General features: G+C 35.1%; 1 protein-coding gene across 1 annotated transcript in view; it reads left to right on the top strand.

Moving 5' to 3' along the window:
- The first annotated feature begins 675 nt into the window (after positions 1 to 675).
- The window catches only part of LOC121730652 (syntaxin-23), a 115,981-nt gene continuing 89,596 nt past the window's right edge, over positions 676 to 27,060 (top strand). Inside the window, exon 1 of the mRNA XM_042119793.1 lies at positions 676 to 819. Coding sequence (XP_041975727.1) covers positions 700 to 819 — 120 coding nt within the window. The 5' untranslated portion in view covers positions 676 to 699. The remainder of the gene's footprint in view (positions 820 to 27,060) is intronic.

Below are 27,060 nucleotides of genomic sequence, written 5' to 3'. Positions count from 1 at the left end.
TTTTATTGAATCTAAGATACTATTAGACAATGCTTACACGGCCAGTCTGAGATCAGCTAAGTCCCAGAGACAAGAGTTTAAAAAAAATGATAAAGTCAATATTTTTTACAAATTATAGTAACTAGTAGTCCTAATATCGTTGAAATTAAGGTCGAATTTCGACCATTGGGCGATCTCTAGTACTTCAAATGAGACTAAAAAATATATTATGTGGCCAATAACTTCACGTTACAGTTTGTTTTTATTACTTAAACTTACCTAATATTTAAAATTTAAATATTTTTTCTTTTGTTTCAGGTTTAATAGAAATAGAAAATAAGAAATATTAGTTAATTATAGTGCCAATGTAACGGAAACATCAAATAGCTTAAGTAATTTATAGATTTGTAAATATTAAAAAAGTACTAAGTACTAAACAAAAGTTTATAGATTACGCCGAATAGTGCATTTAAGAATATCAATTATTAGATGTTAAAAGTTTATAAAATATATATTTGACAGTTCGTTAAAACGTGTTAGTAACAAATACAGTGCATTAAAGTTTAAACGTGTACATATAAGTTAGCATTAAAATATTATAGAGCTTTAAAAAGTAAATCATTACGATAGTGTATAAAAATGTCAGTGCATTAAAAATTTAAAAAAATATGTCAGTGCATTAAACGTATTTTATGCCAGTGCTTTAAAAATCAAGTGAAGATGTTGCCAGTACCTCAGGATCGTATGTCTGGCCGGCGCAGCAGTTCCATCGTCAGCAGAACGCTGCTGGGGCGGCGCGCCTCCGTCTACGTCACCGGCAACCACCAGGATCCCGCTAAGGTAAGCAAGTTGGCATGTAATCAGTAGCGGCGTTATGGAAGGGCGACGCTAGGCCCATGGCGCCGGATAAAAAGGGGCGCCGAGGGCAGGCAAAAATTAGATCGGCCAGCACCCTGGGCGCCGTTGAAATCTCGCCCTTGGTGCTGGTAGTGCTGAAACCGGCACTGCGTGTAACGTGAATATAATGTTGCATATTTGAATTATTACGTAGTTTATTTGATATTACGTGGCATGTTCGGCATATGGAGCATATTTACCCGATTTTTGATTAAGCTATATTATTAAACGGTAAGTACCTGTTAGTGACAAAAAAATAATACTCTTATTGAAACTTAACTTTATGATTGAAACACATTGTGTATAACAATGATAATTAATAGTGTGACCATAAATTTGTAAGTTTAATAAGTATAATCCAAAAATTAGCCAAGTGCGATTTAAGAGCAAAAATAGGGGAAAAAATGTATTTATGTATGGGAGCCCCTCTTAAATATTTATTTTGTTTTAAATTTATTATCAATTATGAAAGTACTAATGCTATTAAATACTTTGTGAATAAAAAGCTAAATTATTTTATCTAAATTAACTAATAATATAAAATTCTTGTGTCACGGGTAGCGTGGTTGAACTACTCTGAAACGGCTCGACCGCTTTTTGTAAATCTTAGCGGAATATCGGCTAGGGTTGAGAATCAGACAACATCTAAGTACTTTTTATATTGATAAGTGCATTTTGCTCAATAAATAATAGTAAATAATTACAACTCGAGACTGACGGCGACCATTGTTTGTGTGAAGGGATAGCGATGGACATTGCCATGGTGACATACTTATTTAGTCACTTCAATAAAATAATATGTGTGAGCTAAAGGAAATACTTTATATGGCAAAACAATGTTTGCAGGGACAGCTAGTATTTATCTAATAATTTGGTGCGAATAAGTTGGAAGTACCTGTTTTAATTTTAGCTTAAAAATTATGTTATAATGTCTGTAAAACGGCAATAAATTACTAAACCTCTATTTCATTATTCAGGGTACGACACTGTAGATTACGTGCTAAGATGTTGCTATTACTTTTACCCAATTTTTCGATAGACGCTCAGTACCATCTTTGAATTTTCGATTTCTTTTAAGATCTTATTATATTTTAAGGTCGCATTGCCAACACTTTAGTAGATTATACGTATTATTATAAACAAGCAAGATATTATACAAACTCTATCCTACCAATAATCATTGTAATTAAAAATTGGTCTCTATTTTATAATGCACTTTTCCCTCCCATATAAATTTTCCCTAAGAAAACCTATTATGTTAAACGCTTCAAAATAATTTATTAGGTAATAAAGCCCATAGAATTACGAATACAGCCTCATACATCTTATTAACGAGTTTTTAAATTGAAACGGATTCTTTCAAAGGCTCTCTCGAAATGTAAATCATTTAAAGAGTGTCGTTTAATAGTATGTAGATTGCTTTTTGAGGGCCGCTGTAGAATTGATTTGTTGTATTAGCAAGTCGATTAAGTCTTTGGTACGTTTTTCAATGAATCGAACATGTCCATTTAGGTTTTAGTTGAGGTAAATCAATTTACCTGAAAATTACATAAGATTAAGCTCATATTAAATCTCTTCATATTAAATCCTGTAATTTTAAAATGTAACGGCTGCACCGTTACATTTTAAAATTACAGGAGCTATTTCTTCTTCACACAATTTGTATATTTACAAGCCATGCCAACAAAATAGCGGGTATTACATACGTGCAAATAAATAACTAGTACTTACAAAACAGCATAATATTCACGCCATGCCTGCCACATGTAATGTTTTAGTAGTTACAATATAGGTTTTCCTGGCGATACTGTAAGCAAAACTGAGCTAATTTTGTTGTTATATTAACCCGAACATTAATAAAAAGGGCCAAGAACATTAGACATACCTATGACAACCGCATATCATGTGTAAAAGCTATAACTTTAACATAAACAAAACAACTTGAAACAAACTTCTAATACTCCTATTTTCCTTTTAATTCAAAACTTCTACTGTAAAAGTATTCAAGTAAGTTTTTGTGAACTTTTTAAGTTCAATACGATTTATGTTATAAGTTTGTAGCATTGTGAATGTCTGATGTCTTTCAATATGTTTTATAAGCTTCTTTATGAAAGCCACATTAAAGGACTATTTTATGTCTGCCATTGCTGGCTTTTAATAAAAGTTATGATGCCATTTTGCACTTTAATACCTTCCAAGATTTTTATTAATGCGGAATATGATTTTAATGAAATATTTATGGCTTTGTCCTTTTTACCCCCGACCAAAAAGAGGAGTATTACGAGTATAAGTTTGACGTACTAAGTATGTCGTACGTAGTACGTACGTCCAGTCTGTAATTATGTCTGTGTGGCATCGTAGTATCCAAAAGGGTGGTCCCGAAAATAAAAAATAACTAGAAAGATATAGATATTTTTGTTTGAAAGCTTAAGATCGATAGTGTCCTTAGAAATAGTTCATATACCTCCGCTTACTGCGCAAAAAATTGGGCTTTATCTATAATGTACTCGGCGAAACATGTCGGTAGCGGTCATTGACTCCCTGTCAAAAACTTGTCATTTTCTATACACCGTAAACCGCGATTGACAACTTCTGTTCGGGCTGTTCGGTTTATATAGAAAATGACAAGTTTTAGACAGGGAGTCAATGACCGCTACCGCTATGTTTCGCCGAGTACAGTATAGTTAGAGTTTTTTTTAAATTATTTTGTATTTATTAAACTTTGACATTTAAATACATGAAGATAGCATTGATATATCGCACTATTTTACTTGGGAGCTGCCTCAGCAATCGAATTCGAACCACGCGCAATATAGAGTTTACTAGTACGGCTAGTTTATGATATTTTTGTATGGTCAATGAATGTACAATTATAACGTCTTTTACACTAATAACAACATCATCTCAGTTACGTTTAAAGGAATAATTTTAACGAAAAGTATACATCTCCGAATACCTTTTTCTAAGTTAATCGACTATTACTCAATAACTTGTGAAGTCTTCTTAGCCGTGGTAGTTTTCCCTTTAAATTAAGCACATTTCCTACTCCCGTTTAGCTGGCAGAAGGGGGGGGGGGGGGGGGGGACACTGGACTCTAACTTTAAAACACTCAAACTATTTCACAAATTGATCCCTAAATTGGAAAATGATCTTTTAATACTCAAAAAATTTCATCCCCGCTTGATGGTAGGGAAGGTACCTTAATTTTTTTTAACATCTTATATACGGGCATCATTAATATGTGCATTCATGAAGAATAACAGCTTTGAAGTTTCTATAGTCTCTGAGTAAAACCGGACAGACAGACGGACGGACAGACAGACGGACAGACAGACGGACAGACAGACGGACGGACAGACAGACGGACAGACAGACGGACGGACAGATAGACGGACGGACAGATAGACGGACGGACAGACCGAAACTATAAGGGTTCCTTGTTGACTACGGAACCCTAAAAAGGGCGAAGAACTGGAAGTGTGCCAATGATTCACTTTATATTTAATAGACATCTTCAAATAAGGCCCGTCTTGGCTCTTATAAATTCAACCTCAAAAAAGGCCTCGCCTCCTTCACAAAACATTTCTTACAAACAAAACAAATGACATCTACTCACATTTATTACGCGATTTTGTTCCCCGAGTATTCCACTCTTCAATTTGTTTCAACTAGAATATTTGTTTAAGGCTTTAAAAAGGTTTCTTTATTCGAGTCCTGTCTTCACGTTTATTATTTGAGGTAAGGAAAGAGGCTTCCTTAATTAGGTTTCAGTAACCTAGCAAACGTTATTTTGCGTTATGCTATAATAATTATTATGCATGTTATGTATGTACCATAGAGGAAGTTGATTCCTATGCAATTGACAGACCAACGTTATTTGGTCGAATATGTCAATTCAATGTTAATTGTGATCTGTCAGCTGGGTTTAACGTAACGCAACCAAACTACTTAGGTCCCCGATTTGCATAGGAATCAACGTCTCTGATAGTACCATCGACGAAATTGATTCCTAGGCAGTTAACAGACCAACGTCTAGGAATCAGCTTCTTTGATAGTACCTACTTATAAGCTTAATTTCTCTTCAATAATTTTATCTATGTAAAAAGTGTATTAGTTTTAAAAATCTAAGCTTATATAGGCACAGACAGCGGCAAGCGACTTCGTTTTATAACATGTATGAGTAGTGATTGATTATCAAAATATGGCTATATAGAAAGTAAATACGAGAAAGCTAAGAGAATTTTCTCAAGGATTTTGATGAGATAGAAAATATTAAATATATTGCAGTATTCTATAACTGATTATCGGGTTTGCCGCGCCGCTAACGAGTTACGAGGCAAAGACGCTTTTTATCGCGAGAAAATATTTCCCCAGGGAAAACTTCGTAGTAGTGGAAAACTTTCAGCGGCTTATCACGAAATAATACTTAATACATAGTGACGGGTATAATGTGGGGCCTGATGCTCATACCTCACATTTTTCTTCGATTCTCAGGTTCGGAAAAGTCTCATTATTAAGGGGTTTAAATTTTGTACATTAGAATTAAAAGAAAGTTTAAGACAATTAAATTGGCCCCTGATATTATTCTGTGCGCTTATCATTAGAGAAAGCCTGCCTAATTTCTTGGACCATAAAAAAATCGGATAAGGGACTGCGCAGTGCGCAGGATCTATTTAAAGTGGCAGCATATGAATTGACATTCAATTTATGTTTTGGAACTGAGAAGCCAGTAGTACTTTCTTCGTATACACTTTCTTCGTATACAATATGTTAGTGTAAACACTAATCCTTGAAACCATCAAATGAGCCCGGTAAAATGACCAACTTTTTCTATGAGAACAATGCTCGGAACTCAAAAAAATCCGTCTTCATACCCATACAAATTGCCGATCCGGGCAGCCGTATGGGTATAAAGACGGCATTTTTTTGAGTTCCCAGCATTGTTCTCATAGAAAAAGTTGTTCATTTTGACGGCCTCATTTGATGATTTCAAGGATAACGGCGTTTACACTAACACACTGTATAAAGAACCTGAAGGAACTGGGCCTGTAGACAAGTGGCAAAGCGCTAACGCTGACGCTAACGCTAGCGCTACAAAATGTATGCGATTTGACATAAGTCACCGCTTCGCTAGCGAATACTAATGTCAAATCCATACATTTTGTAGCGCTAGCGCGAGCGTTAGCGTTAGCGTTTTGCCACTTGTCTACAGGGGCTGTACGGTCATGTGAAGTAAATAATAATAATCAATTTTAATCATAAAGTTAATATATCTATTTTAATTCTGAATTGACACAATTGCCCATGTTCCCTATACGTTTTATCGTGGTCACACTAAAATCTACAAAGTAACATTTCCCCTTTAACGTCGACGCGTAGCCTTAACAGAACACAAAATAATTTAAATTTATGACAGCCCCACCCTAATGACCGCATTACGATGGCTCCAAATGACTCAGTTATGGCCAGTTGTTTTCATTCCCTCCATTAATTGAGTGGCAAGTTAATGACGAGATAAAAACTTATAGTGATTGGTGTTTGTTGTGGTTATTCATTTGTAGTGCACTCTTTACTACCCCGATTCTGCATTATTGTTCTTTAATGTGGTTCCCATGAAGAATCTATGTCATAAAATATGTAATTGATTGTACTTGGTGGAAATACATGTTGAACACTAACAAAACACAATTTTTCGTGCACTTTTTCCACTATATTAAGATACTAGCTGTTGCCCGCGACTTCGTCCGCGTGGACTTTAGTTTATAGCGCGCGGTGTCAACAAAATTTGTGTCAAATTTAAAAACTTTTTAAAACCCTGGTAAGTGGTACCCCTCTTAGGGCCGCGCTACACCGGAATGGCAGCACTGAAAGTGCTCGCCTCGCCGCTGCCATTCCGGTGTAGCGCGGCCCTTAATTAATCAAAATACCCAAAAACAGATATGCAGTGTGCACATAATCTATACTAATATTATAATTGCGAAAGTATATCTGTCTGTTTGTCTGTCTGTCAGCTTTCACGCCAAACGCCAAAACTACCGAACCGATTGTAATGAAATTTTGTATACAGATAGTCTAAAGCCTGAATAAATTAAGTTAGTTCCAAAAAATCATAACAGATGGCGCCGTGCGTCTTCTACATCGCGCTGACGCTTGCTCAAAAGTCTTTCTATAACAGGTGGTATCATCTTACATTTAGGTTTCGATTTTTTTCGATTGTTATATCCATTCTACGGTATTAAATAACTCAGTACTTTATCTGTGCAGTGACGTAACCTTAAACCTATCAATAATAAATAGTTTATGGGTAAAGTTGTGTAATTGGGGGGGTAAATAAGCTTTAAAATTTGGCATACAATATAAAGTTTAATATAAAAAAATTAAATATTTATTGTGTGCACACTGCACAGCTGTATTGATTTAAGGGGTAACAGGGTTTTTTTTTATAAAAGCTTTTGACACAAATTTTGTTGACATCGCGCATTATAAACTGAAGTCCACGCGGACAAAGTCGCGGGCCACAGCTAGTAACTAATAAGTATGATTAGTTCTATGTTACAATGAAGTAAAAAATAAAACGCCATCTGTTGAATCGTATTAGAACTCAAATGTTCATTGCATCGATATATTTCTGGATTTTTTATAATATTATACATAAAATATATTTAAGATTTTTGAAATTTTATTTTAATACACATCCAAGACCCAGGAACATTGAAAACTTTTTGTTCCGCCTGCGAGACTCGAACCCAGGACCCCCGGGATGAGCGCTGGCCACGCGCAATGCGAATTCATTTTCATCGATATTTTCATGGAAATAAGATATTTTCCCACACCAATATTTGGGAATCGGCTCCAACGATTTTCATAAAATTTAGTATATTATAGGGGGTTTCGGGGGCGATTAATCGATCTAGCTAGGAATATTTTTTAGAAAATGTCATTTTATTCGTGTGTTATCGAATACCGAGCAAAGCTCGGTCAAATAGCTAGTTTACATATAAGATAAGCTATAGTATTATGCTTATGCTTCAATTTTTAAGTTATATTTAGTTAGACAAGCATATTATATGATGATTTTGGACAATAAAGCAAATATTTATAAGCAGATGGAAATGTATGCAAAAGTTTGGCGAATGTTGTTTTATATTTAGTGTAAATAAGCTCAGCTGCTACAGGCCATTCAGAGTTATACTACCTAGGACTTTCTGACATTGATCCTTATGGCTTCGGTATAAATGTCATATTGGGTGATAGAATATCTCTGAAATCTGAATAGCCTCCTGAGCTCAGCTTTAACTTCTAAACTGTAAGCTATTGATCGCATAAACATTCTAAATGTTACGCAAACAGTCAGCGCCTGAGATAATAAATTATCATGTATAATTTGGAGTACTGTTCTGAATTTGATGTACAAACTTATGAATAAAGATCTGATGAACGAAACTAGAACAGTCATAGCGTAAACACGTGGAATAAGTTGACACATAAAAGCATAAGTTTATGTTGAATATTTCTGTTAAAACATTTGTATGTTAATGAATTCTTAATGAAGTATTTTTTTTATAAACATTTTAAGTCAAATTATTAGAATGTTTACAAATAAGTAAGTACCAATCTCACTACAGCCTGGTAAAGTTTGTCAACAACATCAGAAACAATTTTGATGTTAAATGATGAAATTGCCAGTTAGTATTTTATTTTGAAGTTTACAACTGAGTCAGAAATACTGCACATTTCTGTCTGTTTAGTTAGTGGCTGCAATTAACTAGCTGGACTGTTTGCCCGGTGCAAGGGCGTCCTAGTTACTTTTTATTTACAACCATATACTCCTCAAAGTACTAACTACCTCTAGATATACAGAATGTAACAAAACTGAGTGATATGAACAATTTAATTGCCCATACAAATCACAAAACATTTGCTCTGTCAGTGCTGCTGCTTTCACAGTGAACTCTATGTAAATGACACAATATACAAAACTTTATATTATCACAATTTCGTTACACCTTGTATAGAGGTAGTAGTTTGAGGCATCATACTAAGTTGCGATAATATCGTGTTTTTAAATTTTGTTAAACTTGTAACATAAACTTTAAGTTCTTGGTGCTTTAAGTTTAAAAAAATATTAACAACCAGATGTTGCCCGAAACTCCGTTTCGCCAAAGTTCGTTTATCGCGGGAAAACTGTACATTTTTTCTGGGTAGTAAATGTACTATTTTCTTTCTCGGGACTATCTCCATACCTTTCGTTAAATTCAAAGCGGTTTACATAAACAGTCACACTTTCGCATTTATAATATTAGTATGGATTGGTAGAGCTAAAGTCACGTAGAACGTATGTTCTACGTCACTATATTATGTATATGCAGTATGTCAAAAGTTGTGTGTATTTGAAATGATTTGTGTACTTATGGTACCTTAATATAGTTTAACTAGCTGTCCCGGCAAACGTTTCTTTACCATATAAAGTATTTCACCCGTATTATTTTATTGAAGTGACTAAATAAGTATGTCACCATGGCAACGTCCATCGCTATCCCGTCGCAAAACACCGCCGCCGTCAGTCTCGAGTTGTAATAATTTACTATTATTTATTCAACAAATGCACTTTACAATATCAAAAGTACCCAGTAGCTGATTCTCAGACCCACTGAATATGCATATAAAATTTGGTTAAAATCAGTTAAGCCGTTTCTGAGGAGTACGCGGCCTAACATTGTGACACGAGAATTTTATATATAAGATATTCACCTTTAACAATCACCATTTAACGTAAAGGATTGTTCCAATTTCAAATACAAAAAGTTGTAGGGGAAAAAGGTCCCAAAAATACGGCAAACAAAATTACAAACCTATTTAGGACACCTCCAACTCATTTGCGCGCGTTGTTGAATCACAAACGGGAGGCGCGAAATAAACACAATTTTCACGGGCCAATGGAATTTTTGTACGCATTCTTTACGTAAAATATGTGCAAGTTCACCGTTTCGAGCTTATATTTTCACCTTTTTAGTATGGTATTTAGCGACGAGCTATTTTGCGCCGTTTTTACGATACTGATGAACGTTTGTAGAAATAAATTTTTCATCCTTTGAAAAAAATAATATTATAGTGTGAGAAACAAGCAAAAAAAATGTTTGTACTTACATGAATAGGTGATGACGTCATTAATACTGTAATGATATTCTATTGCATTATTATTATTCTTCTCAAAGTTGATCTAGAAAATCTTATGTCAATGGCATTTCTTAACAACGTGATACAAAGATCATAAATCACACAATTATTGGCTTCGATAAATCGCGTAGAAAAAATCAACTGAACATAACTTTTGATGGCTAATAAATTTGGACTAGATAAAACCGCTTTATGTATGACCCAGCTTTATACAACGATCGACCTTCCAACATATTTTGTATATTTTTTTTCACTAACGTTATATTAAACAAAGTTTTTTTTCTTTTATTTTAATAGAGCCTGTCAGTTCTGGGGGGTTAAAGTTATGACCCCCATACTAAGGGCCTGTTTCACCACTTTCTGATAAAGTGTCGAATAGGCTATTCACAGCTTTTTTGATAGATTCTCCATACTTCATCTGTCAAGTTAAGTGGATGATAGCCTATGCGGCACTTATGAGGAAGTGATGAAACATATTTAATAATGATATTTTGTATGGTGGATAATGGTGTTGGTTACGTAATTACCTTAATTTCATTGTTTACTTATGTCGTGTTAGTATTAAGCATGTAAAAAAGCATTGTCCCAAATAAAATAAAAAAATAAAAATGAGATATGAGTAAAGGTTTTAACGCAGCTTTATTGGCGGTTCGCTGCTTTTATTAAAACAAGCGTTAATAATAAATAATATTAAAAAAAACTCTTTATTTGGACACATTAAAAACACAAAGTAAGAAGAAACAAATTATTATTTGAGTAACGCAAATTGGCGGTATTACCGCTTAGAGCGGTTTCTTCCAGAAAGCCATAGCGTTATTGGCTGTGTAAATGTTATTATAAGTGAGAAGGTTACAACTTACTCTGTTGTACGGCCTTATATTGGATAAAAATAGATGATCCGAAACGTGTAGAGCAGTGGTTCTCGATCTTTTTTATTACCACAAACCCGTTTCGGTTTTGGTGTCACGGGCCGCAACCAAAAAATTTTAGGATAAAAATAAAAATGTTCTTAAAAATTAGCGTTTTAAAGGAGAATTTTCTCTACTTTCACAACTACTTTGCACTATTTTGCCGGTGGGCGTGAAATTTAAAACTTCACGCGGGCCACTGAAAAAGTCCGCAGGCGCAGGTTGAGTATAGCCGGTGTAGAGGATCATATTTGTCTTTATTTGCCCACGATTGACGTCCATTGAGCGTCTACCTATTCAGGAAATTATGTGGCAATTATGGCCCAACGTAAAGCGGAGCCAGAAGTATTAGAAGTTTCTATCAAGATGAAAACTTCAAATAACTCTTCGTTATCTATTCCTACAATATCGACTGATCGGAAATGAATTTCGATGTAATATATTTTACGATCAAGAAACTTTCCGAGTTTCCGTTCGCTAAGTAGAAAAATCATAGTGAAAATTTTCCAATTTCTCAAGGATTCTATTAGCCTGAATGTATGCATTTTCTGCTATAAAACTTCGTATGAAGTGCAGTCTGAGAAAATGACCATCTCTGACATGAACGCTATTTTCAATGGCGGACTTGAAACAAATTTACATATTTTACTCTTTTTCAAATATCCAGAATTCGAATGCTGGTGTGTTTTTTATATTTATAAGAGTATAATGTGATTTTAAGCAAGTTTTTTTTTAATTAAAATTAGAACTTAAAGACTGGTAGTAAACACATGCGAATACTTTCAATAAATAATCTTTTGGAATAAAAAAAATAATCTAAATTCAATATAATATGGATTAATAATCGGTCAAGTGCAAATCGGACTCATGCACAAACAAACGCGAGCCAGATAATGAAGTCTTAGTAATAGTCTTCCGTTTTTTACCCTTTGGGTACGGAACCCTAAAAATGGGATAAGAGGTCGTTTACAATAGGATAATAGGGCTACGTCGCTAGCGAAGTCTTGGCGAGCTGAAATCTTGCATTTTAATTTATTAACCCTTTACGAGAGTCGAGGTTTTCTTGCTACTTAATACAGATTATCTGGTTGGAATATTCAGTATTTTTAAACAGCGTAAAGGCAAAGTAAATAAAGTGTTGCATAAACGCGTATAATACTTTTAAGGCGGGGATTAATCTCAATCCAAGACGATAACCTTGTACACAACCAAAGACCAAGCGTATACGCATCGCAATAAGATTCATTTTAGCTTAGCATAAAACTGTAGTTACTAGGGGCGGATCTCTATTTTGCATGTTGTTTTTAAATATCTTTGGAAATAAATATTAAGAAACAAAATTGTTTGGTTCAGAAGATTTCAATATATATTTACTAACAATTTATTCAAATAAAATGTATAATTATCCTAGTTAATACTTATATTTCGATGAAATAGATTTTTATCGGAGGTGAGTTTGTAAATTAATTACAGCCAAAGTATTACGTTTTATTAAAATGTTTATGGTTTAAGGTATTTTAAATATTGTGCTTTATATCTCATATTTTTAACACTTCGTTATTATATTGGAACTAGGTAAACCGGGAGTCACGGAATAACAAATTGGGGTTTATCCTCGCCTTAAGAATAGATTGATGTTTGCCATCTATAATTTATTAGATTACTTCGCAGGTTTCTGAAGTTAATAGACAGGAGTTTGTCTATTCAATAACGTTGTTGATTGGCTTAAAATCTTGACAGATACATTCTGTATTTTATTCGGAACAAATTTTACGAAACATTAAAGTGATAATACTTCAGACCATGTATCCGTCCTCATAATTATAAAGTTCAATTCATTGTAAAAGTAGCAGCGCTAAATATTTACTTTTGACTTCTAAATTCTATGTTTCTATACAAGTAACACATAATGTACTCGTATATCTGTAGTAATTAATTTTATTTTATCATATTTTCGACTTGTAGACAGAATTTTCCGGATAATTTGAATTATTCTGCTTTACTCACAATGCGCCAAACCGTGCGGGCGCACTGTTGTAGTTTGGCGCAGAGTTGGAGCATTATTCGAAGCCCTGTCTAATCAAACAGCGCTCTGTCATAGCCGGCTGTTATAGGCCTTTATTCATCGGCATCTGCTCGCAATATCCCAAAATCCTAAACTATTATTGGATATTGTCATACAAATACAACGGCTACTATCAGTCAATGGTTATGAGAATGAATGCAAAATTCGTGTTGATGTACGGTATGATAATAATTAACCTTGTTATTGTTAGTGTGAAATTTTTTAGTTCAATGTTTTTAGCGACCTCTGTGGCTCAGTGGATGAGCGCGTGGTCAGAGCTCAAGCCGGGGGCCGTGGGTTCGAATCCCGCCGACGGAAAAAATATTTCAATGTTCCTGGGTTATGGATGTGTATTAAAATATATTATGTATCAATCACATAATAAAAATCTTAAATAATACAAATACAAATACAAAAGTCTTTATTCACCATGATGATTCTTTATTCTTCCAAATATATGTATGTACAATATAAAAAGTATTGAATATAGTTTTGTTGTCTGGTACCTGTAACACAAGACCTATCACGGGGCCAGACTGACGTTGTGTGAAGCGTCCATATAGATGTTTAAAAGAAAAGTAGTATGAGCATGATAATTTTGTGTATATTCACCTAATGTCCTGCTTTTACTGTATAATCGTCAAGATTGGACCATAATTTAGCAGTTACTTACCGACTTAGTATTATAATAAATTAGTTATGTTCTTCAGCCAACTGCCATAACTGAAACCAGTGAAGGGGTATAATATTATATCATCGTTGTAGTAGTAGGTACCACGCAGTAACGTAGCACCTACTACGGTAGCAAATATTAGTACTATGGATAACTACGAGTAAGAATCGAAAAGGTGGCAACATTATGACAGCGTATAGAAGCTTTAATTTCCAAAAAATGTTAAGTTATCCTACTTTAAGATAACAAAATATACAAATAACTAAATGAACTTCGTATCTCTTCCCTGCTAATATAAACCATCCCTGGACTTCCACGTAAGTCTCATTAAAACTTGAGAACGACTTAACCGCAGCCGTTTTAGTAAGACTTAATATTTTTTTATAGATGAATATATCGAGTGTTGCTAGAAAAAAAAATTATTAAAAGCCACGATTGCTATATTAACTAGATCCACGAAAGTTCATTAAGTCATGTTATCAGTTGGTGATAAGCGCCGCGGTAATACGTGGTATTGCTCTCAGATATCATATCAATGATAATAATATTGTAGTTGGCACTTAATTTGTTTTGGGTTATGCAATGTCAAGGGCACGGATCCTTATACTGGCCAAGGATCCAGTACTTTAATTTAAGATATTTTTGTAGTAATCAATAATCATATCAAATGGTCGCTGTTAAGCAATTTTGTGTCTTAACTCACAAATATTTTTTTGTTCAGTTATGAATGCAGTTTTGTTCTGAATAATCAAAAAAACATGACTGCATTCTTAACTCATTACGTAATTTCTTTTTGGGATGACAATGCTCAACAACGTCCAAATGTGGTATTTTAATTCCCTTTTTGTACTTAGGACATTAGCAGAGGCGTACGCATTAGACCCTAACTATAGCCTTAGACTAGAGTTACACAGTCAGTCTGGCATCAGTTCAGTCCATTAGTCTTAGGGCCCAAGCTAAAACTCGCGCGGGTGATATAAATAGGCGATATTATAATATAAATGAAAAATAGTATGGGCAGCGCAGGCGCGTGCGACGGAGCGCGGACGCGGGCCACGACGTGACGCTGCCCATATTACTATCTTTTATTTATATACACGCGATAGGAGTAAACTATGATATTCTATTATAAAAAAAGGTAGATCGTACAGTCTGATACGGCCAAATGAAGGTAAGTCCCTTCTTTTGAATTAGTTGCATGATGGCAGCGAGTGAGCGACGAGGTGTCACGTTAGAATATTATTGTGTCACGTTTTTGACTTAAAATGCCAAGCTGCGTTTTTTAGGAAATGCAAAAATTATAGTTATAAAGTAAAAAAGGGTGAAAAAGTTACGTACCACAAGTAAGTACATGAAAACATCTAGGTAGTAATTAATTTTTATTTGGATATTTTCCAACATTATCCACAAATTATTTAATGCAAAAAATTAAACTAAAAAAGGATAGAAAATACGGATGAGAACACTGCAGCGTGATAAGGACAGATAATTGTGTGACAGAATAATCGCGCATGCGTGCCGATGTGCAACTCAAAGTATATAGCAATCCTTTTCTATATCATTCGTAACGTATTATCTATCGCATTAATTGTTGTAATTTATAGATATACTAGAGGTAGGTATTTATATGTCGTACAGGAACAAATTCTGAGGACCGCTTTGTATGAGCATACGCCATCTTTAATAAAACATCATTGGGAGTAAAAGTGTTCTGTGAGCGTGCGCCCGCGCGAGTTTTAACATTGGGCCTTAGACTGACGCCAGAATTATAGGCGGAAAGTACATAATAAAAAATTATCAGTCCATCAATCACGGGATTACACAATCATTCTTTCGTCAGTCTGGATCAGATTGATGGACTGAAATGTCAGACTGACCGTGTACGGTGTAACTCTAGTCTTACAAGTAACGAAAAGTAAATGAATTAATGGCTACATCAACATTACTCTTGACCTCGTTAAATGTCTACTATTAACTTTCACACATATAATTTACTAGATGGCGCCCGCAACTCCGTTTATTATACGAGAACCGTACATTCTTCCGGAATAAAAACCATCCTATGTCCTTTCCCGGGACTCAAAGTATCGTCACACCTATCAAAATCGGTCAAGCGGTTTGGGCGTGAAGAGGTAACAGATAGACAGACATATTTACGCATTCATAATATTATATTTAGTAAGGATTAAAAGTCATTCGCAAAATATCTATGAACTTTCGCAATATAGTAACTTACAAAGTAAGAAAGAAAATGTAGTAACGATCACGTTGAACAGAAATCAAAGTTAGCCGGTAACAAAGACGTATTCGTTACCTGCGCTCTCCCCCCTCGTGTCGTGAATGGGAATGGCCGTGGGCGAGCTACATAATTCACGATGTCCTAGCCCCGAGCCCTTCAACTATTCACTACTGTTCATCAACGTTGACGTTTCTATTGGCCCGCTTTAGAGCTGGTACACATTGGGCGTTTTGAAGCGCGCGAATCCGGGGTTCTCAAAACGCGCGTTAGCAAATATAATAACTATGTGTAAATTGTGAGATACATCGTGTTTTCATAAATAGATCGACTTGGACATCGCATGATTAGATTGTTTAGTATAACACTATACACTATACAGTATCACACGGCACTACGGGCCTGCATCAAACGCATGGAGCGCAATAGACTAAACAATCTAATAATATTATAACTATGTGTAAATTGTGAGATACATCGTGTTTTCATGCGACGTCCAAGTCGATCTATTTATTTAAAATGTAAAAGATTTTTAATATTGATATGATAATAACTTACGTAATAACTTAAGACAAAAGGTAGGGACTGAATAAATTAACCGACTTGGTATTGCATGGATCTCATACATTTTTACGGTATAATAAAAAAAAAAGATATCCACAGCCGAATATATAACCTCCTCGTTTTTTGGAAGTCGGTTAAAAACTGAGTTGCGAGACTTGATTTTTTTACAAGATGTTTTTGATGGGATCTCACTTCTTTTTGTAGAGTCCTACTTTTCTCCTTTTTGATACCTTTTACTACTATAAAATATATCAATAACGATTTTTATAAGAAACAAATAAAACAAACAATTAATAATAATATAATCATTATGTATACAGTATTACTATACTACTTGCCTTTCATGACTATCCAATATCCATACCTACTAATATTATTATAAATGCGAAAGTGTGTTTGTTTGTCTGTTTGATTGTCCTTCCTTCACGGCCTAGCGAAGCAATCAATCGACTTGATTTTTGACGTAGACTTAGTTGAAAGGATGAAGAGTAACATAGACTACTTTTGGTCTTGAAAAAACGTCAGGTTTCCAAAGGAGGTTTACAAGAATATTCGTATTTTACGCGATTTTTGAATTCCACGCGAGCGAAGCCGCGGGCAAAAGCTAGAGCTTCATATATATATATATATATATATATATATATATATATATATATATATATATATATATATATATATATATATATAATATACCTATCTACAACTATTACTCCTTCGAAAATACGTACGGAAATATCGATGGTACCGGTACAATGATTCATAAATTGCCATTAATGTAACTTTGTAATCTTATACATTAATTATGAAATGTTTATTAGGTTTTATTTTAATTAAGACACTAAACACTAGCTAGATATCTCTCTACTGACGATATACAGGAGATATTGATGGTACGGGTACAATGCTTCATAAACCGCAAATGTAACTTTGTAATCCTATACATTTATACGGGATTACAAAGTTATTGAAATATTTGGATTTTCCCTTGATTTCGACACTAAACACTAATTATATTCTAAATTTGAAGATTCTATGTCTGCTAGAAGTGCCTTAGACTTTTGGTGATCGGTCAGTCAGTCAGTCAGTCAGTGACAAAATTAAGAAACTTTAACAAGTTACAGCTCCTAAACTACTAGTGCAAATTGAATGAAATTTTAAATATACCGTGTTTATACAGTGCTTGAAATTTTAAATATACCGTGTTTATACAGTGCTTATATATATATATATATATATATATATATATATATATATATATATATATATATATATATATATATATATATATATAATATACCTATCTACAACTATTACTCCTTCGAAAATACGTACGGAAATATCGATGGTACCGGTACAATGATTCATAAATTGCCATTAATGTAACTTTGTAATCTTATACATTAATTATGAAATGTTTATTAGGTTTTATTTTAATTAAGACACTAAACACTAGCTAGATATCTCTCTACTGACGATATACAGGAGATATTGATGGTACGGGTACAATGCTTCATAAACCGCAAATGTAACTTTGTAATCCTATACATTTATACGGGATTACAAAGTTATTGAAATATTTGGATTTTCCCTTGATTTCGACACTAAACACTAATTATATTCTAAATTTGAAGATTCTATGTCTGCTAGAAGTGCCTTAGACTTTTGGTGATCGGTCAGTCAGTCAGTCAGTCAGTGACAAAATTAAGAAACTTTAACAAGTTACAGCTCCTAAACTACTAGTGCAAATTGAATGAAATTTTAAATATACCGTGTTTATACAGTGCTTGCTTAGCAACTGAAAATTCAGGCTTGTTGGTTTATCCACAATGAAGTTATAGGGGGTCAAAAAGAGCCTGAATTGGTTCGAGAAAAGGATGGTACGGCCTTGCCGCTTTTTTGCTTGCTGAAATGTAATGAAGAATACGAAATCTACCAATCCTGTTTCGATGACGCGGACGGTGCAATCAATGTTCGCAACATGACATTTATGTATAAGGGTTGATCAGACCGCAACGCGATGCGTAGATGCATTTCTAAATTTGTATGGATTTGACAGATTTCAATTGCGTCAGACGTCTTGCGAATCTGTCACATCCATACTAATTTAGAAATGAATCTACGCGTCGCGTTGCGGTCTGAATCAACCCTAAAAAGTTGTGTAGCTTCGTAGCTTGTCGTAGCGCGGCGTAGCAGAATCGTAGCACCATCGTAGTGGTTTCTACGACAGTGCTGTGATTATCAATGAAACTGAGATAGGGCCAGGCCACAATACTGCGTTGCGGCGTTGCATCGCATAAATCTACGACGCCGCAGAACGCATCGTGAAAATTTCCGAGTGCTATAATATGAAATTTTTGCGTTGCGACATCGCATCGCATTTCTGTGCGATGTTGTTTTTGCGATACGAAGCCGCAACGCAGTGTTGTGGCCTGGCCCATAGGCCTTAATAATACACGTGTTTTTGTATCATTAAGATTATGGGCTAGGTTAACCTTGGGTTAATAACACAATATCTCTCTCGTAAATATAAAAACATCAGAGATTACATGATTCTAAAACTAGGTTTAACTTGAACCCTAGTAATACTCAAAACTCTACTTAACCCTTAATGGGGATTGTCCATTTTTTTTTTAATTTTGCTTATTACAAAAACATTTCGAGGAATAAGGTCAGTGATCGTTTTTCTGTATATAAACAAAAAAATACCCATTAGTTGCTTATATTTTTGAACAAATATGTATAACCTTTGTTTGACCTTCAATGGCGTCAAATTAGCAATAAATTCGACCAACATTACGTTTCTAACTTTTCGCTTCTCGTATCAGCTTTCACATAATGAGAACTTGCATTTGACGAACCTGCCATTATAAATAAGATTGAAAGGAAATTTAAAACATACTGCACAGGTCAATTATTGGCCGCCGATGATGATGTCAGAGCGAAACTTTAAAAATTTATTGAGAAAAAACTAGCCTATACATAATCTTAAAATACTCTATTTTAACGAAAAAAAATATAAAAAGTACATGTGATTTTTTTTGGACAATGCCCATTGGTCGCATGGGGTCAGATCACTTTCAAACCGAAAAAAAAATGTCCTAGAGTTCCAGAAATGCAACGACGCTTTTGATAGTTTCCTAACTCCTAATAAGTGGTAGCCGGTTAGCTAGCGATGGTGCATGTGTCGCTACCCTCTTGAGCGCTGACCCCATGCGACCACTTACATGACTTCTTTTGTCACAAGACAAGTTTCCATTTTTGTAATATTGTATTTAATTGTTAAATTATTTTTGATGTAACTTAGGATGATTTATAAATATATGAGTATATCATTCTATTGACAACATTTTTTATATACTTGCTATGAAAAATGTCAGTATAGATCAAGACAGTGAAATACGCTAGCGGTTGGAAGGTTTCTGAAGATAAAAGAGATTTAAGAGATTTTGCGAGCCTATGGCCTCCGAACTTCAAAACTATGCACCGATTTGTGACGGGCATGAATCGGTAGACAAGATTTTAGAGCCCAGAGATGCCTAAAATAATCCCTGACCACTGGATGGTGATGATGATGATGATGAGGGGTGATGACCACAAGTGCGTAACAAATCATACAAATGAGGAAAATATGTTTGTCAGTATTATCTTCGGTGCTGCAAAAAAATCTGACCATCACAATGAATAATAGATTTTTTAAATCTCGATCTCAACCGTAGTGATATTTATGAGATTTTGAGACAGAGCAGTAATTGATGGTTTTTTTTAGTTGTATAGAGGCAAATGAAGGTTTTTGATTATTGAGATTAATTATCATAAAGCACTCTAACAATTCGCATAATTAATTCTTCGTTTTATTCATTTCCTTAACTTAATTTTCATTTTTTATTTGGTGTCAGTGGAGACCCTATGCGACTACTTGTGTGACTTTTTTGATGCGCCGAATTAAGGGTTAAAACATATTTTAATAATCGGCCAAGTGCGAGGCGGATTCGCGTACGAAGGGTTCCGTACCATTATATACAAAATTAGGCCAAAAATTGTGTTTTTCGTATGGGAGCCCCTCTTAATTTTTAATTTTATTTTAATATTATTATTAAATAAGTATTAAAATACACATATAACTAAGGATTTTGTGAAAAAGTTAAGTAAGACAACAAGTAGGCCATTATCGATATAGAGCAAAAAATACCAAAAAAAATCACGTTTGTTGTATGGGAGCCCCCCTTAAATATTAATTTTATTTTACTTTTAGTATTTTTTGTTATAGCGGCAATAGATATACACAATCTGTAAACATTTCCAAAGTCTAGCTATAGCGGTTCTTGAGATACAGCCTGGCGACATACAGACAGACAGACAGACAACGAGGTCTTAGTAATAGGGTCCCGTTTTTAACCTTTGGGTACGGAACCCTAAAAACAGGTTTAAAAGCATATAATGCCAATGCATTATATGCTTTTAAACCTGTTTTTAGGGTTCCGTACCCGTTAAAACTTTGAATTGACTCTCATATTTCAATAAATATGAGAGTCAATTCAAAGTTTTAAAATATTACACTAGTTGCATTTCACCCGAAGAATGTTCAGTAACTTAATCCATTACAATGAAATGATTTAATCAAAGTTGAAACTTTTATGTTCCAATTAGGGGTTTGTCCGTAATGGCACAGGCGTTATGGCCTCCATGTGTCTCCCGAATTCGGGAAAGTAATATCGGCTGTTCGATAATAACCTAATATCCTTTTATTCCGAATCCTGAACCTTCTAATACAGTGCCAAAAATAGTATGTACGAGCTTTTGCCCGCGGCTTCACTCGCGTTAGCAAGTATTATTATATACAAACTTTCATCCCCTATTTTGACCCCTTGGTGGTAGAATTGATCAAAATCCTTTCTTAGCGAATGCCTACGTCATAACATCTACCTACATGCCAAATTTCAGCCCGATCCGTCCAGTGGTTTGGGCTGTGCGTTGATAGATCACCATGTCAGTTAGTCACCTTTGAGTTTTATATATATAGATAGATTAACCTCTAAGAAAGAGTCCATTATTAATCCATATCCATTACTTCCATACTAATATTAAAAATGTGAAATTGTGTGGAGATACTTAGAATTTCGGGAAAGTACATAGGATACATAATGTTATACCTGAACAATGTACGGTTTTTTTTTCGATTGTTTTTTGTCGAAACGGAATTTCCTTCTTATTTTACGAGTACTTGTATGTATTATACAAATCTTTAATTATATTAGTTTGTTGATAAGTAAACGATTGTTTTAGTTTACCTCTATTCGATTTTATAACTGCCACATTTATGTATCATAGGACATTATTTAACAAATAAGATCGTTATATAATTTCTTTTGTGCGTATATTAGTACGTAACTTTCCATACACTTACGTAAACAGAGAATAACAAGACGTGTTAATGGTTTTCTTCCCGAGAGCTTAGTATATCAATCCTTTGTACTTTATCTACACGTATTTATTTACTTGAGATATCAGATTAACGTGCTCACCCTTTTTAGGTGTTGCTGGGTGCAGACCGGCGATTTTTGCTGTCGCGACAGAATTTTTGATTGCCGACGCGATTAGCCGTGTTAATCGAACCACCATGCCATAAAAGAGTGAGACATGATGTTCACGAATTGCATACTCTTACGTACATTTAGTACCTCGATCGTGGAAATAGCAGACACAATAAATTTTAATTGTTATTTTTTTAATAAAATAAGGGGGCAAATGAGCACACGGGTCACCTGATGGAAAGCAACTTCCGTCGCCCATGGATACTCGCAGCATCAGAAGAGCTGCATGTGCGTTGTAGGCCTTTTAAGTGGGAATAGGGTAATAGGGTAGGATAAGGATAGGAAGGGAATAGGGTAGGGGATTGGGCCTCCGGTAAACTCACTCACTCGGCGAAACACAGCGCTAGCGCTCTTTCACGCCGGTTTTCTGTGAGAACGTGGTATTTCTCCGGTCGATCCGGCCCATTCGTGCCGAAGCATGGCTCTCCTACGTATAAAGATATTGTTATGCGACAACCGGGTGCCGCTTGGGGATTGATCGGTTAATCGGTTGTCTTTCTCAAGTCGCTCATAATTATAATTTTCGTTGCAATATTTGAGCGACTCAATGTAATGAAAGCTATCATTATGTACAGCGGTTTTTTGAAGACCCAGTCTCTAGTCTCGGGGAAACGGGGATTTTATAGTTCCCTTCCTTCCTTCCTTTATAGTTTTATACTTGAAGTTTGTAAATTTTTATATATTTTAGATTGTATTTTTTAGTGTGTAGATTGTTGTTATCTATTATAATTAATATTTGGGTGATCTAGATGTTACTTTGTATTCCTTTATAAAAATGTATAACAAGTATGTACTGGTGCTCTATTTCGTATAAGTAGTCACTAGTTACTAGTCAGGTTACTCTTTCGTGTACGTACGACAGTGCAATTCCTCCCAAATACAAAATGTATAACTAACAAGCTTAGAATGCACGAGATTGTCGCTAGCCTCCGGTTGCGGTCGCCGGTGTGCGCCGACCCTTAATCTGCCCTCATTTATTCGTAACCATGTGTGACACATCGCGATTGAAGGAACAAAATATTCTACGTCACATTTTTTCGTGTACTTTTATACGAATATATTTTATCTGATTCGGTTTAGCCATTTTTGTATTATGGGCGGTTTATATCGCCTCGCCTGATTCGAAATAAATTTTGTTGCTCCAAGATTCGACCCTGTGTTTTATCTTGTGGGGTAAATATCGGGAATACTTTTCAAACAAATTTCTTGTCATATCCATACTAATATTATATATGTTAAAGTGTCTGTCTGTCTGTCTGTATGTTTTCCTCTTCACGCTTGAACCGATGAAACGATTTTGCTAAAAGGTATGGAGATACTTTGAGTCCCGGGAAAGGACATAGAATTCTTATATTATCCCGGAGAATATAAGAATTTAAAAGTAAAAACGCTCTTTTTTCTGTCCTATTTCCACTATGTATATGTTTCAGCTGACGCTAGTGTTCGACATATTAGAAATATCCAGCGAGCAGCGGACTTCATATCGGCCAACTGCGACGTGTTCGTAAACTCGTTTAATTTAAATGGAAACTATTGACGTAGTGGCCAGTACAGTTAGCAAAATGTGCTTACTGGATATCCAGTAAAAAATATCTTATAATATAAAACATTTTTTACTATTAAGCTAGTGCATATCTTTCATTGCGGGTTTTGAGTGCGGAGACCGAATCAAGAAATTGATAACGAAAAAAACATAACACCCTCCCCCCCACCCCGACCGGCACAGCGTTGCGGCTATTGTGCATCGTCTTTCAGTTCAGCAGACTTCGGTACGGTGTTTATTATAGGCGTATGATTATCGATCGATATACACTAGGCGTATGCGATTTATAATTGCATAAGTTTTCTTTACCGCGGCATTCCTCGAGGGCCACACGTATTTTTTTAACTCCCGACAAAAATGGTGTTGTAAGTTTGACTGATCTGTCTGTGTGTGTGCGTATATTTTGTTCGTGGCATTTCAACAACCAAAGGGCTGAACTGATTATTTAATCTAATTTTTTGATCTAGTTTGTCTAAGAGAGTCAATTTTGGTTCAATTTTAGTTTTAGGTTGAAAACTTGAAATCTTTGGTCTTCACTTTTCGCCAAGCATATTCTTAAAATCTTTCTTGGCTTCAATATAAACACACCCGTGTACCTACAATAAACTTCTGCTTCATGTCATAGGAAAATGATATTTAGCACACAAAACGTGTGTTTGTGTGTATTGCGAGAGATTTTCCATTCATCACAGATCGTAAACGCCTTGACGTAATGCGGTCATAGCTGGAGGCATGCGAGTACTGAGCTATCTTGCGCTCTGTAAACTGTTTATTGAGATTTCGATTCATTCTAAATTCTAGAATTTAGAAACTATGATGACACTGTTTAGAAGGCAGGACAGTTATAATATATGTATAGGTAATTACTTCGGCATAACCTAATAACCTAATCTATTATGATTTGCCAGGCAAAGTGTGTGATTTCGTATTTTTACTTATTTGCAATACTTTTTGTAGGCGTCAATAAATGCGACAAACCTTTGAATATTTTGAGTAGCATAACAATATCTATTAGATAGATAATGTTATGATTCACAGCTTTTTTATCAGATTCTCCATACTTTATCTGTCAAGTTAAGTGGTGAATAGCCTATCCGGCACTTATCATGAAGTTGTGCAGCAGGCCTTTAGGATATTAACATAGCAATAATCTACATTCTACACCATAGTATATCCAATATTATGTCTATTGATATATCCAATGCATCCAATACCTGAATGCTAATGAAGCAGAACTGATTACTTCATTAAGCAGACACCTACAGCGTACTAATGATACCTAGGTTATCTTTGTTAAGTGGTTTAAAGTGTACAGTGATTTTCGAAAGCGATTTGGCATGCGAAATCCGAGACTTTTCAAAATCATCCAGTTCGATTCCCGAATAGGAAAAATGATTTTTAGTTTTAGGTTTTTCGAAACTTAACTCCTTTTAGAATTTACGCCTTTATTAAATTTTACCTGTATAAATAATAGTATTATTTTACGAATGCAAACAAAGTGAAAAAGATAAGTCCTTCAAAACCTTACTGCGGGACCAGACTGACGTGGTTTGATCACACCACATCACAATTTGATTATAAATAAAAGCTAATTTAAACATACATTTTTAAAATATCCGTATCTTTATAAATAGTTACAAATATTATTATTTTTTCGTTTAAAATGACCGTTGTATTACGTAATAGGCGTTTCAAAGGGTCGGGTGTGCTAAACACTTGTAATCCTTGTATTTAATGACATGTCACGAACTTGCCCTAAACCTTAAAAGCCTTAAAATATATCTAGAGCCTGCGGCCTCGCCCTAATAGAATTAACCCTCGAGTAGCTTCTAAATATTTCTAACTGAAAACGATGAAAAAATATTTTAAATTTTGAAATTTTTGCTCATATTATACGAGTATGTAATTTTCTTCAATCGTAGTGCCATAACTAAAGATCCGTGAATCTTGCCCTAAACCTTAAAAGCCTTAAAATATATGTAGAGCCTGCGGCCTCGCCCTAATAGAATTAACCCTCGAGTAGCTTCTAAATATTTCTAACTCAAAACGATGAAAAAGTAATTTTAAATTTTGAAATTTTTGCTAATATTGTATGTAACTTTCTTCAATCGGCCATAACTAAAGATCCGTGAATATACTAGGTATAGAGGCCCATAAGTAACATAGGCTTTAGGTACGTAGTCAGGTTTTAGAGCAATAACACACTAGCGGCTAGGCCGCAGCGGACAGTCGCGGCGACCTTCGAGAGCTTGGTGTGGCCGCTGCGCTGGCCGCGTGGCGGCCAGGGCCCAGGTGCGCGTGGTCTATGACGGCTTCATACTCATGTATCTATCTCGATGGCCGCCGCGACATGGCCGCTGCGGCCTAGCCGCTTGTGCGCTATTGGCCGTGGCTGTGAAAGTAAACCACATGAGCTGTGGCACCATTAGCTACTTACTAATAGTAGTAAATAGCTAATAAAACTAATAGTAGTTTAATCTTAGCAATAATAGACACTGTAAACGTTACAGTACTCTCTGAACGACTTTTCACTGCAGCTGTGGCGCCACACCTTCTTTGTCTCGCTTTTGAATAGCCTGTAGAAGTTTCGATTATTTACTACAGTATACATAAGTGAAAACTAAACAATAACTCGATACTATTTCAAAACCCAATTAGGGTCCAGAACAATTAGAGAAAGACGTCTGTACCCTACACTAAACATGTAACTCACGATGGTAAAGCGTCCAAATAAATTAATAAACCCTTCTAAGTAACAGTAGAAACTGTTACTTGGAACTCGATCTTTCAATTCGAAGGTATTAATTACCAACATTGTTCCCATATTTGCGACTACAGGTGAACTCGAATTGCCATCTTCCAATTAAGATAATATAAGATCTGGGTGAGCAGTAATTAGTAACTTTTGACATCTCACGCTTCAATAATCAAAAGTTTCCTCGACCTCGCTCCCTCGCCCTACATCAGATAAGGATGGGGATAGTGTTTGGGGGTATTTATCAAAACTTTCAACCACCCGCTTATTCAGCGTATTTGTGACGGAGATGGAGTTATGTTTGAAGATATTATTTTGAATTCCGTTAGTCGCTTTACTTAGGACCCGGGTTGGAACCTACAGAATAATGGGCCGGCGACACATGGTAATGAAATAAAGGGTCCTATTCTATCGAGGTATAGGGTCCTTTATGAGTTTGGCAAAGGGTGTAACGATAGACCCGGCCGTAACCAGATGTTGTAAAAATGAATTCGGCACGACTACATGCTTAACAACGTCTTACGCTCGTTCAGAAAAATAGGAAAGTTTTAGCCCGGCCGCACATTGTCCGAAATTTCTGATCAGAAACAGTTGAACGTCCGCGCTGTCTCTTACATTTTGTACTGAGCCGAGTGAGCTCGAACTCGCCGAAAGGATATTTCGGATAGTGTG

The sequence above is a fragment of the Aricia agestis genome, chromosome 9, assembly GCF_905147365.1.
Source record: "Aricia agestis chromosome 9, ilAriAges1.1, whole genome shotgun sequence".
Taxonomy (NCBI): Eukaryota; Metazoa; Arthropoda; class Insecta; order Lepidoptera; family Lycaenidae; genus Aricia; species Aricia agestis.
Note: the sequence above shows the minus strand (reverse complement) of the source record. Positions and strands in the feature narration are given on the sequence as shown.